The 17,077-nt window shown below is 55.5% G+C and overlaps 7 protein-coding genes across 7 annotated transcripts; 2 read left to right on the forward strand and 5 right to left on the reverse strand.

The window, feature by feature from the left end:
- Nucleotides 1–1,318: 1,318 nt before the first annotated feature.
- A1O7_02733 (uncharacterized protein) lies at nucleotides 1,319–3,403 on the forward strand (the record flags this gene model as incomplete). Its single annotated transcript, XM_007756763.1, has 1 exon — nucleotides 1,319–3,403. One exon carries the CDS (start codon nucleotides 1,319–1,321, stop codon nucleotides 3,401–3,403), a length of 2,085 nt encoding a protein of 694 aa, XP_007754953.1.
- A 757-nt stretch (nucleotides 3,404–4,160) lies between these two features.
- Nucleotides 4,161–5,559, reverse strand: A1O7_02734 (uncharacterized protein; the record flags this gene model as incomplete). Its single annotated transcript, XM_007756764.1, has 4 exons — nucleotides 4,161–4,478; nucleotides 4,562–5,296; nucleotides 5,377–5,451; nucleotides 5,512–5,559. The coding sequence occupies 4 exons, from the start codon at nucleotides 5,557–5,559 to the stop codon at nucleotides 4,161–4,163; spliced, it is 1,176 nt and encodes a 391-aa protein (XP_007754954.1).
- A 334-nt stretch (nucleotides 5,560–5,893) lies between these two features.
- On the reverse strand, nucleotides 5,894–8,347 carry A1O7_02735 (ribosome-releasing factor 2, mitochondrial; the record flags this gene model as incomplete). Its single annotated transcript, XM_007756765.1, has 1 exon — nucleotides 5,894–8,347. One exon carries the CDS (start codon nucleotides 8,345–8,347, stop codon nucleotides 5,894–5,896), a length of 2,454 nt encoding a protein of 817 aa, XP_007754955.1.
- A 681-nt stretch (nucleotides 8,348–9,028) lies between these two features.
- On the forward strand, nucleotides 9,029–11,015 carry A1O7_02736 (uncharacterized protein; the record flags this gene model as incomplete). The annotated part of the gene is made up of 3 exons (XM_007756766.1): nucleotides 9,029–9,517; nucleotides 9,570–10,023; nucleotides 10,081–11,015. 3 exons carry the CDS (start codon nucleotides 9,029–9,031, stop codon nucleotides 11,013–11,015), a joined length of 1,878 nt encoding a protein of 625 aa, XP_007754956.1.
- A 771-nt stretch (nucleotides 11,016–11,786) lies between these two features.
- On the reverse strand, nucleotides 11,787–13,354 carry A1O7_02737 (uncharacterized protein; the record flags this gene model as incomplete). The annotated part of the gene is made up of 2 exons (XM_007756767.1): nucleotides 11,787–12,715; nucleotides 12,805–13,354. The coding sequence occupies 2 exons, from the start codon at nucleotides 13,352–13,354 to the stop codon at nucleotides 11,787–11,789; spliced, it is 1,479 nt and encodes a 492-aa protein (XP_007754957.1).
- A 310-nt stretch (nucleotides 13,355–13,664) lies between these two features.
- A1O7_02738 (uncharacterized protein) lies at nucleotides 13,665–14,111 on the reverse strand (the record flags this gene model as incomplete). The annotated part of the gene is made up of 1 exon (XM_007756768.1): nucleotides 13,665–14,111. One exon carries the CDS (start codon nucleotides 14,109–14,111, stop codon nucleotides 13,665–13,667), a length of 447 nt encoding a protein of 148 aa, XP_007754958.1.
- Nucleotides 14,112–15,075: 964 nt separating this feature from the next.
- On the reverse strand, nucleotides 15,076–16,418 carry A1O7_02739 (uncharacterized protein; the record flags this gene model as incomplete). Its single annotated transcript, XM_007756769.1, has 5 exons — nucleotides 15,076–15,582; nucleotides 15,677–15,769; nucleotides 15,830–16,145; nucleotides 16,196–16,297; nucleotides 16,384–16,418. The coding sequence occupies 5 exons, from the start codon at nucleotides 16,416–16,418 to the stop codon at nucleotides 15,076–15,078; spliced, it is 1,053 nt and encodes a 350-aa protein (XP_007754959.1).
- Nucleotides 16,419–17,077: the final 659 nt, after the last annotated feature.

The raw sequence follows: 17,077 nt of genomic DNA on the forward strand, positions 1-17,077 counted from the left end.
AGTTGAGAATGTTGTAAAAGAGAGACTAGCTCGCGTGAGAAACGAACGTACCGACCAGCGGTGGGAGATGCAAGTTGCAAAAGAAAGGCAGAAGGAGGAATCGCTTGACGAGGATGGAGAAGAGAAGCAAGACCATGATCAGGTTGAGCCCTTTATAATCAATATGACCCTGCTGCTCTGTTGTCACGGCCGTCCTTGGCCATGACAGACATTAGCGTAGCCGTTACTAGATAGGGTTTGAGACGTACCCCGTAGGTGCAGCGGGATATTCTGGAGGCGAGCACGTCGGGAAGTACCTGATACATGCCCGCCAAGTTGACTTTGAGGTGATTCGGCGAGCTTGGCCGGACAGACGAATGTTGACCAGCGAGAATATGGCGTCATCGACTTCTCGAGTGAGTAAGTCGATGCTTCAGAAGAGATGTCGAAGGTTACGGAGGCTATTGGCAAATTGGATGCAGGATGACTGACCGAGGCCATGGCTGTGCAAGTCGGCTAAGTTGAGGCAGTCGCAGTATGGGATCCTGTTTCATGACGGCAAGGCTGGCGAGGCTAGCCCGGGTAGATACTAGACCGGCTCAAAGGGGTTGAGACATGGCCGGGTTCTCCTCGGATCCATCAAAGGCCGAGGCGAGCTCCACGTGGATGAAGCCCACATCTGATATCTTCAAGCCACAGGGGCCGCAAATGAGATCCAGTGCCCGACGGCGGTAGTATTTCGAGCTTGAGATCTGGGGCTCTCAGGGTTGAACGAAGTGCCGCATGCTGCCAGAATCGCCGAGATCAGATCTCGCTCAAAGAAAGAGTTTCAATTCATCGTTTCGCAGGGATCAGCAGTAAAGCGGTAATGAAGAGATATGGAGCGCGGGTAAGTGGTGTTCTCAAATACTGTGAGGAATATTCCGTACTCTAGTCAGATTTCCCCGGCACGTACGGAGTAAGAGTACAGGGTTAGGAGAAGGAAGGCACGAAGCATCTTTGTGATATTGGAGGGCCGAATAGACCAGGCTTTACAAATCTGTAGAGCATCAAAATAGTCCTGTTGGCACTGGTAGCCCAGCGGAATGAGGCCTTGAATAATGCCGAGTTGAGTCGACAGTGAGCAATGAACGAAATGAATGGAGAATGGAGCGACACTTGAAGACCTGCCAAGACTTACGTCACGCGTCGCAAGTCAACACCAAGAGTCCCGTGCGCAGCGGAAGAGATCGTTGAAATGACTGCCACTCAACTAATGGCACTTGTCTACATTTTCAAGTGCTTCATATTACGCGCTCGTGGCACTCCCGAATAACCCTTTCACTAAACCCTCCATACCATGACGGACTGGCGCAAGTACAAGGTCGCTGACCTGAAGGAGGAGTGCAAGTCGCGTGAAATCCCTACCACCGGGCTCAAATTAAAACAGCAATACATCGACAAGCTCGAGGAGTACGAGGCGCAAGGCACTGAAGGAGCGACCGAGGATGTCCGGGAACAAGATGTTGAGATGGCCGATGGGGAGCCTGTGTCGCATGTCAATGGCGAGAACTCGCAGCCTCCCGATACCAACCCCGATATAAACGAGGCCGAAAGTAAGATGACATTGAAGGAAGACGTCGGAGAACACGCAAATCCAGATCAGGAAGACACCACAGACACGGTCATTCCGTCTGCGCTTCAGGAGGAAGACACCGGAGAAGGAAGAGCCTCGGATCAAAAAGACTCAACAGACACGACCATTCCGTCTGCGCTTCAGGAGGAAGACCGCCGCTCGGAAGAACAACCGGAGAAGGAGGAAGAACCTGCTCCCGAACTACCCACCCCGGCCGCCGAGCTAGGCGTAAAGGACGCGCTGTTTGTGCCGGAGCCTGAGAATGTCACCGAGAGGTTGGAGCAGAAGAGGCTGCAAGAAACGGTAGAGGAGGAGCACGATGAACAACAAGCTCCCGATGAGGATGTGCAGCAAAACCACGAAAAATCCATCACCACTGATCAAGCCGTGTCAAGTCCCAAGCCTGCCGTATCACCCACGGCGCAACCTTCGCAACTCCCATCAGACTCGAGCACACCACTTACGTCCCAGAGACCCCTAAGCGACCTTGCAGAAGATCAGAAAAATAGAAAGAAACGCAGCGCAACCCCCATTCCCTCAGCCGAGGAGGTCGCGCGCAAGAAAATGAGACTGAGCGAAGAAGCCAATGAAAGAAAAGCACAGGAAGCGTTGAAACAGATGGAAGCAGCAACCGAACTTTCCAAAGAAATCCGCATGGAACTTACAGATGTTGATCTTCCCGCCGTCTCGGCTGAGCAAGTAGATGCAACCCCCGCGCCTACTGAACCACCACCTCCAGCTTCACAAGGCAGTACCCTGGCTCCACCAGAGGCGCGGAAAATGACACCACCGAGATCGCCGTCTAGGTCGAGGAGTCCGTCAGAAGAGCGTGACGTTCCGCCAGCCATCCATCCTGCAACGTCCTCGTTATACATCAGCCGACTCAAGCGACCGATTCAACCCCAGGCATTCCGCAACCACATCATCTCGAAGACCAAAACCCGGTCGTCCGATGACTCGGACCCCATCACCGCATTCTACCTGGACAACATCAAGTCACATGCATTCATCTCGTTCACCTCCGTCTCAGCTGCGTCTCGCGTACGCTCGGCAATGCACGGAGTGAGGTTCCCCGAAGAGGGTTCACGAGAGCCGCTATTCGTCGACTACGTCCCAGACGACAAGGTCCAGTCATGGATCGACCTAGAGACAGAAAGCGGCTTCGGGCGAGGCGGCAGCGCCGGTCGTCGCGTCTTCGAAGTCATCTACGAAGACAGAGGAGACGGTATAGAAGCCATATTCCAAGAAGTGGATACCACGAAGCCGCGGCCCCCCTTAGAGCCGAGTCGTGGGTCACGCATGTCCTTCGAAAGACCGCCGCCAGGCGTCGCCCAACCTCCCACAGGCGTCCATCCCGACCGTGCGGCCCTTGTTCCACGGGATGATCGAGGCAGGGACCGTGATCGCGATCGCCCCCGAGCACCACCCACTGGACCCAAGCTCGCCAGTTCCGACCCCGGCAAGGGCTTCAAAGCGCTCGATGAGCTCTTCGACTCCACTACTACCAAGCCGAAACTCTACTACAAGCCTGTGCCCCCTTCCGTTGCGGCCGACAGGCTCGGCATGTTCCGTGGGCTACATTCCCGGTACACGGAGCTGGGACGGACCGGTGATGAAGGCATGAAGCGGTATTCCTTTGAGAACTCGAAAGACCGAGAAGAATGGGTGGATAAGGGTCCCGAGTTTGGGCACGGAAGGAGAGGACAAGAGAGGTTAGTCGGTGGTGACCGTGGATTCAGAGGGAGAGGGCGCGGAGGTCCATATCGTGGAAGGCCTGTTGACTCGTGGCGAGGTGGCATCGCACGGTGATTGTTCGTGTTGGTGGGAAGGTGAGGCGAGGCCAGGTGATGTTGCGGGTGTCCTTTTCCCTGCCTATTTACCTCGATCACAATGATCCCGTCGAGGCGAGCATAGACCTGCGACATGCCTACCCGGACCCAACCCACAGAGCACACATCGGGGAATACGGAGAGCCCAAAAGTTGATGTGTACGATATGTGACCAGTTGGTCGGTGCCCGCTATCCCAGGCCTTCAAGTGTGTGGAATGTATACGAAATGATAATGAATACAAGCCACAACGAGCGCATCTTCAAACAGAGCACGTGAATTACCAGGTAACTACAGAGAAGCAACAGACTGTACGGTATGAAGATACAGAGCAGGATCGACCGGGCAACGGACTTATACGCGAGACGACGTAGGATAAGTGAATTCTGTTGGGTTGCTCTGTATTGTATTGCTCGCTTTACGCAGAACAGTGCAAAGGCGACGTCTACCGTCTGGCGGCTCGCGGCTCGTGGGTCGTGTCTGGTTCATCGTTCCATCCCTGCGTCCATCCAAAAGAGCCAAATGGTTCAGAATCAAATGCAGACGGAGATGTAGATACCTTATAGATGCAGACGTAGGATAAATCTAGCTCCAGCAAAGCACACCACCAGATCTGGTTCGTGACTGCATACAGCACGCCGAATGGATCCCCTTTAATGAGTATACCCGATCCAGATCGGAATCCGAGATACTGTAGAAATGCGCATCGGCAGAGGCAGTGGCAGCCTCATCCTAATCTCACCAATCCTCACCCCATCCATCCTCCTTTGTCTTCCGTGGCGGGTTCGCCGCCGGGGAAACCGTCTTCTTCAGCGCGTTGGTGCCGATGCTGCTGGTGGCACCACCGCCTGCTGGCAGTCCGAAACTATCCCAAAAGTCTTTCCTTTCGGGCTCGACGTCCCTTTCCCTCGACGCGGCAGAAGAAGACGCTCTCTCGTCCTGGCCTTCGACGAACTTGTTGAACGATTGCGCTGCTCCCCTTGCGCCGGTTGAAAGGCCCTGCCCGGCGGCCATGGCGGCCTTTTGGGCCTGCGAGGCGAAGTCTGAGGCGGCGATCTGGGTACGCATGTGTTAGCGTCATGTCATCAACTCAAATGCTACTGGATTTGCCGCTGTTCGACCCGTGTAGGTTCGCTTACATTTTTCGCCGTCGGCTGGATGTACGAGTCGTTCACCAGCTTGGCCTGCTTGCTTACCATGCCGCCCAACCAGCCGAAGCCCTTGGTGATGGCGGCGACGGGATCTTTCGAAAAGTCGTCCGCGATCCCACCGCCGCCACCGGCCTGCCTGTCCGCCGCGGGCTCGGCCATCGCGCTGCCGAACCCACCATACTTCCCACCCTGGCTGGGCGGGAGATTTTCTGGTCTTGAGGCATTGGCCTCGCCCATGCGCGAAAAATACGCTTCGTTCTGCGCCTTTTGGTCTGGGGCGATACCGCGGCCCCTCGGCGCGGGAGACGCTGTCCGACTGCCTGTACCAGAACCGCTGCTCGAGACGGCGGCGTGGCCTCTAACGCCGCCAGCGGGTGTGGCGGACCGGCTCGCCTGTCTTTGCAGTATGGCCTGTCTCTCTTTCTGGAAGGCGGCCCTGTCAAACTCGCGGTCCTCGACCACGCATGTCAACCGTTCTTTCCACTCCTCGCCGACCTCGGACTCGTATCGTTCTTTGATCGTGGCCTCGTCGAAGGGTAACGACGTGGTGTTCTTGTTGTAGAAGTCTTGCCAGGCCTTGTTGCCGCCGCGGTCCATGCGCAGGAGCTCGACCTCCTTGAAGGCGTCCATGGAGATGGAGCGCACGAAGGAGACGTGCACGCCCAACCCGCGATGCACGCCCGCGCATTGTAGGCAGATGAACGTCGAGAACTTGGGAGAAGCCTGTCGCGATAGGAGCCGTGTTAGTAGTTGCGTTCGACACCGTGGTTTGCAGGCGCGTAATGGAGTGGTGTCCAACTCACCCATTGCGGTGAAGGGGCGCCGCAGTCGCAACATCTGTCGTTGCCGGCACCTTCTTTCTTGCCCAGTGCCGCGAGCTGGAGAGCGAGCGAGCGAGTCAGAGACCGTCACATCCAAAGACAGCGAGGAGGGACTACCTTGCTCCTCGTCTCCTGGTTCACCTCGAAATTCGCCTTCGCGGCCATCGTGTGTGTATTTCGTTCGTGGTTCGGTCTCCGTCGCGCGCGGGGTGGAAATGGTTCGTGTGCTCACGCTCTCGACCTGTCGCGGCGTTGGCTGTCGCGTATATGCATGCTCAGATGGCTTTGTAGTTGTATAAGATATGCGAACATATATAGTGCAAGGTCCTCACGGATCGCAGGTGCCTGGTTTGAGTGCTTTGGGGCGTTGAGGGTCCATGTCGTTGGTACAGTTCTAGGCCGGCTGGCCAATCTGGCTCGAGTGTCCACAGCTGACACTCTGACCAGATCGAGCAATATACAGTATACAGTATAATACAGGCTATATACATACATAGCATCAAGCATCGCCGCGGAGTTCTGCAATGAGAGCCTTCTCTCGAGCACCCGTCACCTTCTCAAAGCGGTCGACGCTCATCACAAACGTGCCTCTTCCGCCGGTCATGCTGCGGAGATGTTTGAGATATCCAACCATCTCCTTCAGGGGGACCTTGGCCTTGACCGTCCGCTGAAAACTCACCCTTTGATGGTTCTCTCCTGACATCGACGACCCGGACTCGAAAGGGTCCTTTGGCGCATATATCTTCGACACGTCTATCCTTGTGGCAACACCGCCTGCTTGGGCTTGCTCTTCTTCATGATCTCCCAAAGAGACAATGTGGCCGCCACGACCTGACGAGATGTCCGAGATGACAGTGCCCAGATGCTCTTCGTCCACATTGATGTCGACGGTCATGACAGGCTCCATCAACGAGCACGGACCGCTCTTGGTGGCATCCCTGAAGGCAGCGATTGTGGCTAGTCGGGCCGCTGCCGTCAAGGAAGGGTAAGTTGTTTCGGAGCCAAAGATATGCTCCTCTGGATGCAGCGTCAATGTGACTTTGGTGTCTCTCATCGGATACGACCATGAAGGACCGCGACTTAGGGCTGCAAGTGCGCCATTCAGACACGCCGTCTGGACTTCAGGAAGCAAAAGATGTGGTGGTAACCCCGGCGTGTCGCTATCCAGAGATCGCCCGCGTCGATCTAGAGTGGGCGTTTTGATGACCACTACGTTTCCATCCTGTTCATGTACGAAAACATCTTCAGCGTCCGTAACATCCCTGTCAATCCCACTGAGCAAAGGTTCAACTCTGGCAGAGCATCCTGCCTTGCCCTTCGTCGCTGCACGCTCGCCTTCGAATATCTTGGTAACTGGTCCAGAAGAGTCAGGGAGAGTTTCCCGGTAGCCGATCGCAATCTTGCCCATTCGTGCTTTTGCTTTCAGCTCGTGGACGAGTCGATCTTGGGCAATCTCGAGATGCAGCTCTCCCATGCCGCTGATGTGGGTCTGGCCCGTGTCTTCGTCCTGCGAAATGTGCAGACTGGGATCCTCCCGCAACAGGAGCGCCAACTTCTCGTGCATGTCCTTTTCTTCTCGTAGGCTGTTGGGTTCAATGGCTGCAAAGAAGACCGGTGGTGGTACTTTGATGGGCCGAAGCTCCAGTTTATGCAGCGGGTCGGGAGGTGTAGCCCTGTTACCGGCGTAAGAGATAAGAGTGTCGCCAGTTCTCGCAAACTTCGACCCAGCGATGACCCCGATCTCACCTGCACGAAGCGATGAAACAGGAACAGACTCGTTCGCGTACATGCGGAGCAGCGTGGTTGCCTTTTCCGAGTTTTGGAGGTTGGTATTGAACAGGGTCGCGTTGCGGTCTATTGTGCCTGAGTACACGCGAATGTAGACCAGCATGCCCTTCCGTGGATCATTGACCACTTTGAATGCCAACGCACAGCCATGCAGCGCTTTGCCGGGCACCGGCGTCGTGGCGCTGCCGCTCTTCTTATTGTGCTTCGCCGCGTCCTTTGTGACGGACAGTTCACCTTTGACCAGCTGCGAAAGTCCCCCATGAACGAGCCCAAGGCTCAACTCTGGATCCGGGCGCTCCTCAGGCGAGGGAAGCAAGTTGTTGACGGCATCTAGCAGTGGCTGAACACCGATGTTGCGGAAACTAGCGCCGGCGAAGACTGGGATGACTGCGCTTCGGGGTGCAAGTATAGACCTTCGCAGACTGTCCCAGATCTGGGCAGGAGTTACTTTAAGATGATCCTCTTCTGCCTCAAAGAAGGCCTCGACCAGTTGATCATCGTGCTCGCTCAACAGCTCGACCAACGCGACCCTTGCATGCCTCAACTCTTGAGCAAGCTCTGAGTTTTGATCTTCCAATTGCGAGAGGCTATAGCGTTTGAGCTGCTTACCGTCACCGCCGTACTCGTACAGAAGCCCTTCAAGGTTGACCACATCGGCCACGCCTGTGAAGCGGCCCTTTCCCCCTTCAAACCAAGGGATCTGACACACTGCGGGCCACCCGCCTAGCCGGGAACCAATCTCACGGACTGTCCTTCCAAAAGCGGCACCATCACGATCCAGCTTGTTGATGTAAGCTATGCGTGGTATTTGCCACTCGCCTGCCTGAGCCCACACTTGCTCGGTCTGGGCTTCGACTCCAGCAACCCCATCGAGAATGCACACAGCACCGTCCAAGATACGCAAGGAACGGCGGACTTCGAAAGTGAAGTCGGCGTGTCCAGGAGTGTCGATTAGATTGATAGTATGTGGAAAACGAGAACGAGGTTGGAGGTTCAAGTCATCACCATCGTCGTTGACCGCGGCACTCGATGGAGGCCACTCGAACGTGATTGCTGCAGATTGAATGGTGATGCCCCTCGCTCGCTCCGCAGGCAGGAAGTCGGTCACAGTCGAGCCTTCGTCGACATCACCTATCCGTCGAGTATGACCGCTGTAGTAGAGCATCCGCTCCGTGGTAGTTGTCTTGCCGGCATCGATGTGAGCTATGATACCGATATTTCTCGTCCGCGAAGATTGTGGCGTCTCCGCAGCCGCAGCACCTGCATAACCCCGACATGATGGAGCCGCTCTCTGAAATGCAACTCGTGACCATGGGGAGAATCGCAATGTTTGATTTAGAGCAGAGTATAAAATCGGGCGACCATGATGGATTTTCATGCCCTTCGCAACCTTGGGAGGACAAACTAGGCCAATTGATCCGATTGCAATTGAAACATCAAGCGGAACGCGTAGAATATATCAGACCAGAATCAAGGAGCGACTGGAACGCCGGTCTAAGTGAGCATAGCCAGGCACGAAGCACTTGAAAGGCGCAAATGAAGGAATTCTCGATGCGTCGCTCCATCTCGAAGAACTAAACCGTGTTCGGCTCTGCGCAAGACTGTCACCATCGCTCTCCGCCCGCCTCTTGAAGACACCTGCACACCACAAAACCTTGGTTATTGTACAGAGTCTCTTCCATCAGGGACCAGCATCACCAGACACGCTCTCGGCATACGAGGCTCTCCCGCAATCGGCGAATACTTACATTGTTAGGCACAGTCCACTGCTGTCTGCGCAGGCATGTGCTGTCGCTCCGCTTGATTCCTAGAGCATCGAGAGCGACCGCCCTCCCGCATCCTCATAATGGACTACTCCGCCGTCGCGAGCGAAGCTGACGCTCTTCATGGCTCATCGCCATGGGGCTCCTCGTCCCCTCGTGCCCCGCGAGGCTTCGCCCAAGCCGCTCCGGAATCACCAGAGTCCCCGCAACCCACTCGAGGGCATTCGTACAATCAGTCGCAAGACAGCATTCCCGACTCTCCTTACCTGCCACCACCTGAGCAACCTGGAACACCCGGCTTTGGGAACACCGCAGTCCCTGGTGAGGCTGCACAGGGCCAGCAGCCACCGGGTGTTTCACAGCACTCCCAGGCGCAGGCACACCATTCACACGATGCCCAAGCGGGACAACAGGGCCAACAATATGCTGGTCAGCCGCAGCAACGGCCGGGCGCTGCAAGATATCATAGTACAAGGCAGAACAGACCGGTGCCGCAATACAAGCTGCAAGCCAAGGTGACTGCGCTCGAACGAAGCGGCCGGAAAGATCCCGTTTTCAGATTTGATGTTTATGTGGGTGGCAGCGCTTCTATATAAACCATACACTGCTGATGAGCCCGTACAGACCAATCTTCCCAAGTTCCGCACCACCCAATTCCGAGATGTCCGTCGAACACATGGAGAATTCGTCAAGCTCGCCGACCACCTGGTATCCTCAAACCCGGAAGCACTGGTTCCAGCTGTACCCCCAGCCCAGACGTCCGCCGGCGTGGGGACCGATGAAGATGAGGCACGGGTCAAGGCAGCCATTCAACGGTGGCTGAACGTGGTCTGCAGCAATGATGTGCTCATGCGGGATGAAGAGATGGTGTTCTTCGTCGAGAGCGATTTCGGGTACTCGCCCGTGGTGAGAATGAAACAACCCGCGACGGGAGTGCGGCGGAAAGTTTTGAAGCAGTTTGCGCCGCCACCAGATGATACGCCAGAGCTGCACGAGGCGAGACCCGTGGTTAAGATGTTTTATCTTGGTGCGCTGGACACAAGCCAAAAGCTGGAGCGAGTCGTCAAGGCAAGACGAGGTAAGTTGACTGCATCATCTCCATCATTACTTGCTATGCCCATTGACAATTTACCAGCCCTTGGTCTCGGAGAATCGTCCCTAGGCGAGAAGATCGGCCAAATGGCCGTGCAAGAGACGCACTCGGGCCTCGCAACCGCGTACCGCAAACTCGGCCGCATCGTCCAAACTTGTGGCGACTATCACGCCGCGCAAGGCACGGCAGAAGCCACCACTTTGGGGGATGCACTGGCCTACCACTCCTCCGACGCCTTCATCGTCAAAGAAACACTGACAAACCGGCACATCCTCCTCCGCGAGCTCCTACAGACCGAAGCCAGCCGCCGCAGCAAAGAATCCGCCGTACAACGGCTCAAGGCGTCGAGCAGCGTCCGGCGCGACAAGGTCGACGAGGCCATCTCGGCCCTCGACGAAGCCATCAGCCAGGAGAACTACCTGCGCTCCAAGACGCAGCGCGTGACGGCGAATCTCCTGCTCGAGAAGCGCCGCTGGTTCAACCGCACCAGCACGGAATTCATGCTCTCCCTGCGCGAGTACGTGCTCCGCCAGATCGAGGCCGAACGCCGCACCCTCGCGACCCTCGAGAGCGTCCGGCCGGACGTCCGCGCCATCGACGCATCCGGCGGCCTCAGCCGCCTGGGCCGCGAGAATCATCCCGTCACCGTCCGCCGCATCTCCATGGCGAGCAGCCAGGGGGCCAAGGGCGATTCCTGGTCCGGCGTGCCGCGCAGCAGAGATGCCCTCTCACGGAGCATGTCTGGCGGATTTGGTCCCGGCGCGTTGGGCGTGCCCTTGCCGGAGGATGAAGAGGGCGGCGCCAACGGCGCGGTTGGTGCGGCGGGGCACCAAGGTGGTGGTGGTGGTGGTGGTGGTGGTGGCAACAGGCCGAGAAGCGGCACGGGCGCGAGCCTGGAGAGGGTCAAGGAGGATGAGGACGAGGATCGCGTCGATGCTAGGAACGCGGCGAGTCGGTTGGCGCAGAGTACGTTCTAGGCGAGCTGGGTCTGGTCCTTGATGGAGGCCGCATCGAGTGACTAACCTGAGACGCGTCAACTGGAAGCTACGGAGTACGTGTCGCGCGTTACAGGAAGAAAAAAGCAGGGGCGTGGATTGAGAGAAGAAGCATGACACGGAGCGATCGTGCGGTGTTACATTGACCACAGCCAGTAAAGTACAGTAAAGTACAGGAGGTAGGCCTTATCCAAGCTCAGCTTTGCTGTACCGCTACCCATCCCAGCACTTTTGGCACTGTAGCCAGTTTCTCTTCAGTAGAGTCTCCCTCAAAGCAAGCCAATGGGTATCATGACAAGAATGAAAAAGGAAAATGAAAATGAAAGAAAAGGAAAGAAATCAAGCTCATCAGCCGATCCTCAAGCAGTTTTCCTTCAACCTCTGGTCCACTTGTCGTGAATGTCCGTAGGCTGTTTGTGAGGATTTAGCGACATTTGTTGACTGCGGAATTTTGGCTGATCGGTCTGCTCGATAGGGTTCGACGTGGTTGGGATTATTAAGGTTCCGAGGCGCATAAGCCTGGTTTGGCCACCGCTGTGGTTCGATGGTTTGCTTGCATTGTCGTTGGTCCGTACGGCTCATGTTTCTCGATTGAGACAGCGGAGAAGGGTCTCTAAACACCTTAGGAGGCTGTGATTGCTTCGTGACAAGTCAAGGCATACCGTCAAGGCTCATGAGAAAGGATGGTGCGACTGTTCATCTGTATCTTTGCTGCACTCATTCTTCTGCATCGCTATCGGCCACCTCTTTCACCTAGAAACTTGGGCCCAAGTGTCGCAGTACGTTTTGCAGTCTTTCTCCATCTGCGCCGTTCCCACCGAAATCGTTCTCAACTTGACTTGCCGTGGCTGCGCTACCTTGAGCTGTCATTCGTATACCAGATCCGTAAGAAGAGGCACCTGGGTTCAGAGTTGGGGAAGGCAAGACGCTCACACCATTTACGCCAGACGCATTGGAGTCGGGAACGCTTCCGATGGGGCCGAAGCTACCAATGGCCGGGTATGTGAAACTGCGAAACTGTGGGCTCGGAGTAGCGGCAGGAGTGCCAGCAGGAGTGTTCGGCCGGCTGGAACCATTGCCTCGATTGCTACCAATGGGCCCCCATGGGTTCTGAGCTGGAAATATGCCAGTGCTTGGAGATCGTGCAGGAATCGCGAGACCTTGTTGAGTGTAATGATTGAGACCGGAAGGGAATTGCATGGTCCTAATGGTCGCCTGGAGGGCTTCGCGTTCTTCAATCAAGGTGGTTCGCTCCTCTTTCAAGTTCCCAAGCTGCGCTGTCAACTGAGACTTCTCGCTCTGGAGTCCCTCGATCGTGTCCATCAAGGCGCGTTTTTCACGTTGAGTCTGCTGAACGAGGCCGCGGAGGAAGTCATTGTCGTTCCGTAGCTGAGCAGAGTAGCCAAACTCGACACTGGCGCGTGGCGAAGGTGTACCAGCACGGCTGCGAGAAGAGAAGGGAGTCTCTGGTCTGGAGAGTGCTCCGCTGCCCACGCTGAGATTGTCGCGCTCTGTGGTGTTACCATTGAAGGTGCCAAGCGAAGCCAGTGAAGCCGATGAGCGGTTGGTGAGAGCAATTTTGGTGAGGGCGCGTTCAAGAGACTTGCCTGCCTTTGCCGGTTCGCCTGGAACGACCTGGCGAGGCGCGGCCGTGTAGTGACCTGTGTCATAATGTGCGTAGACTGTTCAATCAAATTAGCCTCTAGGTCGTGACAAACGCCTCAAAGCGCAGGTATGGCTACATATAATTAGTCAGGAAAGGGAGACTTACGGCATTCGTCATCTGAGTACTTGCATTCACCTTTCTCCCACCACCAGAAGCAAGTCAGATGTTTGACGGAGCGACGATCCTGGTCATTTTGAGTTCCAATTGGCAATGGCATTGGTGAGGTTGCGCGAGAGGCAGCTCCGCTTCTCGAGCGCAAAGAGACTTGACCAGGGCCCTCGCTCTCGTCTTCTGCACCATGTGGAGTGCGAATGACCATAGGAACGGAAGAGGAGCGGGACTCGCCTCGTGAACCGGCGCCTTGTCCGCTGAGACGAGAGCGCCGTGAGGGCGTCTCCTCAGTAGACATACTTTGTGGTGAGCTGGGCTCGGACTTCGACATGTCGGGCTCGAATGACTTCTGAAGGGGACTGTGGACGAGTGGGCTGCTGTTCTGACGCTGATTTGCAGGCGAAGGCGCACGATTCCTAGCCCAGGGACTTGCTGTAGGCTGGAGGTACGTGCGAGGTGGCATGGCAGAGAAGCGCAGCTTTTTCGGTCCTTTGGGAGCCCCTGCTGGCGCTTTGGAAGATGGAGGAAGTGAGGAATCCGACATTGCGACTGCGACAGTGACTTAAATAGCAACCAGCTATAGCTGTAGCGCTGCGGAGCGGAAAGGCGCAAACGGCAGGTCCAGTTGGGAGAAGAGGGAAGGTGGTCTTCAGGTGGACGAGAACGTGCGATGAGTGTGAATGCGGAAGGATTCATGTTCACGCCAGCACCCGCGGTGAGGCAGAAAGATTTTACTTGTGAAGTCGCTTTGTTGTTGCCCGCTCAGCTCTGTTGTCTCGTCCTCAATGCCAGCACTTGTCGGATCGAAGTCAAAGATTGTGGGCAAAGGTACAGGTCCTCAACAAGTCCCGGCGCTACTCCTTCTGCTGGTCTGCTTTCCATTGTTCAATCTGATCCCGAAAACCCGGAGAGAACTCATCGAACCGCTCTGCCCCATCGTTGCTCAGAGTAAAGTACGGCGCTTTGTCCTTGAGGTAAATGTGTGCTCCGACCGGAGGCAAAGCATGCTGAGCTCCGACGAGCGTTCCCAGCGTCAACCCGATCCGGTCTGCCTCGTGGAAATACCGCATCGATATAGCCGAGCCACACTGCTTGCAGTACCCGCGCTCAGCAATGTCACCGGCCTGCCACATGTCCGGCTGTTGTGTCCATTCAATGGCCGAGGTGGGAAAGCCGACGAACGGCAAGAACGGGCCGCCTGCAACCCGCTGGCAGGTTATACAATGGCAGAAAGTGACAGCAAGTGGTTGGGCTTGAGTCTTATACTGAATACGCCCGCACGCGCAGCTGCCGTGGATCATGCTGGGCTCTGGCATGCAAGACGAATGATACGAATGACACGGCTGGAGATGAAAGATGTAGTCGGAAGTTGCACGATTTTGTCAATGATGCCAAGTTGAGCTGAAGTCGAACCATCCCTCATCGGGCGGCATTCATTCCTAAGCAGCGTTTACGAGCAGACCAACAACTCGCCTTTCTATACGCGTTGTCTTCTACGAGGACGTTGCGTCATCAATGGGTTGTAACAACTGCCTTGGTCCCAGTACCCCCAGTGCCGCAATATTCACTTCAGGCTGCGAGATCAGATTCGGTTTCCAGCGTCGGATTGGAGAATCACGGCACGTTCAGGATAGACCTTGAACGTCGATCCGGCGTCTGGCTAGATCAAAGTTGTCAAGGCGCCAGTGTCAGTCGCACCACTGAAGCCGGCCTGGGCAGGGTACAGTAACAGTTTCGGGAGACCAATTCGAGATCGAAAGGACCGAACCGACTCGGACTGACGCTCTCCCCGATGGCGAACTGGTGTCCAGGTCTTGTCCGGAGGTCAGGGGTTTGCATGGCATCCCCCCCCGAGGCCATTTGACGAGATATGTGCTCGCCAATACCACAGCACACACCCAGGTTACCGTCCATGGCGGTTCCAAGTCCAGAGCAGAGCAAGTGGAGATACGACGGCCTGGCTAGGCAATCTAGCTTACATACTTGTCTGTGAGCTAGACCACTTGGCTCGGAAGGCTTCCCTGGGCACGAGAAGAGGCTACTGGAAGATATGATCAACCACGGCACCACGCCGCTGTGACTCGTACATGGTCTGAGACTGATATTTGAAGCATTGGACTTCTAAGTCCAGAGTGCGTGTGGCAAGTCCCAAGCCGCCCCGCAGCCCATCATTAATTGACATACATACCTGTCCTGGCCTGCGCTGATTTATTGTTCTAGGATAGCGTCGCTACTCGAAAGGTAGCTACTTCAGGACAACTTCATTCAAGCAGCTTCGCCCGCAGCTTCTGCAGCGTGACCGTGAGTCAGCCCGAGAAGTCGCGCCTCACTGTCGACAGCTTCGGGAAGCTCTTCAACCAATTCTCTCTTGACAGGCTTCCATCCGAGCAGTTTCTTGCCGCGAATCGATATTCCTCTCGAGTTCGTTCCAATTGCAAAGCTGGCGTTGGGGAAGAATGCCTCGGCGTCGCGTGGTGGCAGACTCTCAAGCGTCGAATCCTGCAGGAGCCCTTTTTTGTGAGCCACGTTCGCCATCTCTTGGAGCACATCTCCCCAGACAAATGGCCCATTCTCGGCCAGATAGTAGCCTTCGGCATTCCACGTGGCTGGATTGCCCTTGTTCAAGGCCGCTTCCCCGAGGAGGAGATAAAGTTCGGAAAGGTCGGCGACGTGAATTTGATGCCAGATATTCTCTCCCTTGCCGACCTTGAAGGCTTTGCCCCTCTTCAAGAACGCCTTGGCGGCGTTGTATATCTGCACAGAGCGTGTATTCTGTACATCTCCATTAGCTGATATCACTGGTGACAGGACTAGGACAGTCACGATTGTCATCAGACAGCTAGGTTTTGAGATGAGGACAACTTACGTCTGGACCCCGACCAACTCCCCAAATGGTTGGGGGGCAAACGATTGCTGTCTTGACCTTGTCTGATGATGCAGCCAGGACGATCTTGTCAACCTGGAAGTGTCGAATCTATATCAGTACTTGCGAATGGTGTCAGTGGGTCGGAGAGCTTACATTTCTGTGGGGGGCGTGGTCTGGATGAGATGTCAACTCTTTGACATTCTCCCAGTCGTCAAAGACTTTATCCAGCCTGTTTCCAAACTCTGCGAGCTCGATCGTCTCCCAAGCTAGAATCAGAGTTCCTGACGTGTGGATCCAGTAGCCCGGTTTATCACTCGGACGCCGAGCAAGGCCTTTTGCAATGGCGTTCGCTGATGGCTCATGATCACAATTGGCGAAATGATAGACGATATCGGCATTGGCGGCTTCTTCCTCTATCGTTTCGACGGCATCGAGATCCCCGTACACGAGTCTCACCTTAGGATAGGCTCTGTGAGAGCGTCAGACATATCTCAGGGGTGAGACAAATGATGCTCCTACGCTGCAACCGTGGCGCCCTTGTCACTGTTGCGAACCAAGCATGTGATGTCCCAGTCTGGATGTTTCTCTGAGACAAGATAGAGGAAATCCCCGCCAATATAGCTGCTTCATTGTTAGCAGTCATGAGCTGTGGGTGAAAGGCAGAAAACGGAACAAATGGGACAGATATGCAGGCTCGAAGGACTTACCCGGTCGTGCCAGTCAGGAATACTTTCGCTGCCATACTGACAAATGAGTTCTTTCAAATGCACCTACCTTCAACTATTAAGAAATAAAGTCAATCCCATTAAGCAGTTGAAAGTGTCAGGTCTGTGTGATGGAGTGACCAAAACGCTCGACAGGCAGTGACGTGAGTGAAACGGCCTGTGCCTTCCACCAAACCGATCTTCACCCAATCTTCACCACTTTGTTAGCTTACATAATAACTGTGGGCTCGCCTTTCTCCAAACCACCTGGCAGGTCAAGGCTGTTTTGACTCGCTGTGACGGAGACGCAGCAGGATCCTACCAGTATCTCTTCAACCACAATCCATCCCCACAAGCAGATACCTTTCTACATAGCGGATCTCTGAGCCAACAACTGAGTTCTGGCAGGGATCTCGACAGGAAATATTGCACCATTCTGCCATCAGCCAGATGTCGTTACCCTAACCTCATGATACGAGAGACGCCGAACTTCACGTTAGCCTCAACGAGGTCGCCGCGTCCGAAGCCCAGGCGTGATGCCCCCACCAGCCGGTAATAAGAGGAAGCGACCAGAGCGCGGTTATTCAGACGATCAACCTCATAACCGTCCCTCGCCTCATCGGCCACAAAATCTCAACCTGGCGCAGTCGGGGTATCAATCAAATGACCGCGACTTCAGTCAACCACGCGGAAGAGG

Source organism: Cladophialophora yegresii (assembly GCF_000585515.1).
Source record: "Cladophialophora yegresii CBS 114405 chromosome Unknown aczIN-supercont1.2, whole genome shotgun sequence".
NCBI classification, from domain to species: domain Eukaryota; kingdom Fungi; phylum Ascomycota; class Eurotiomycetes; order Chaetothyriales; family Herpotrichiellaceae; genus Cladophialophora; species Cladophialophora yegresii.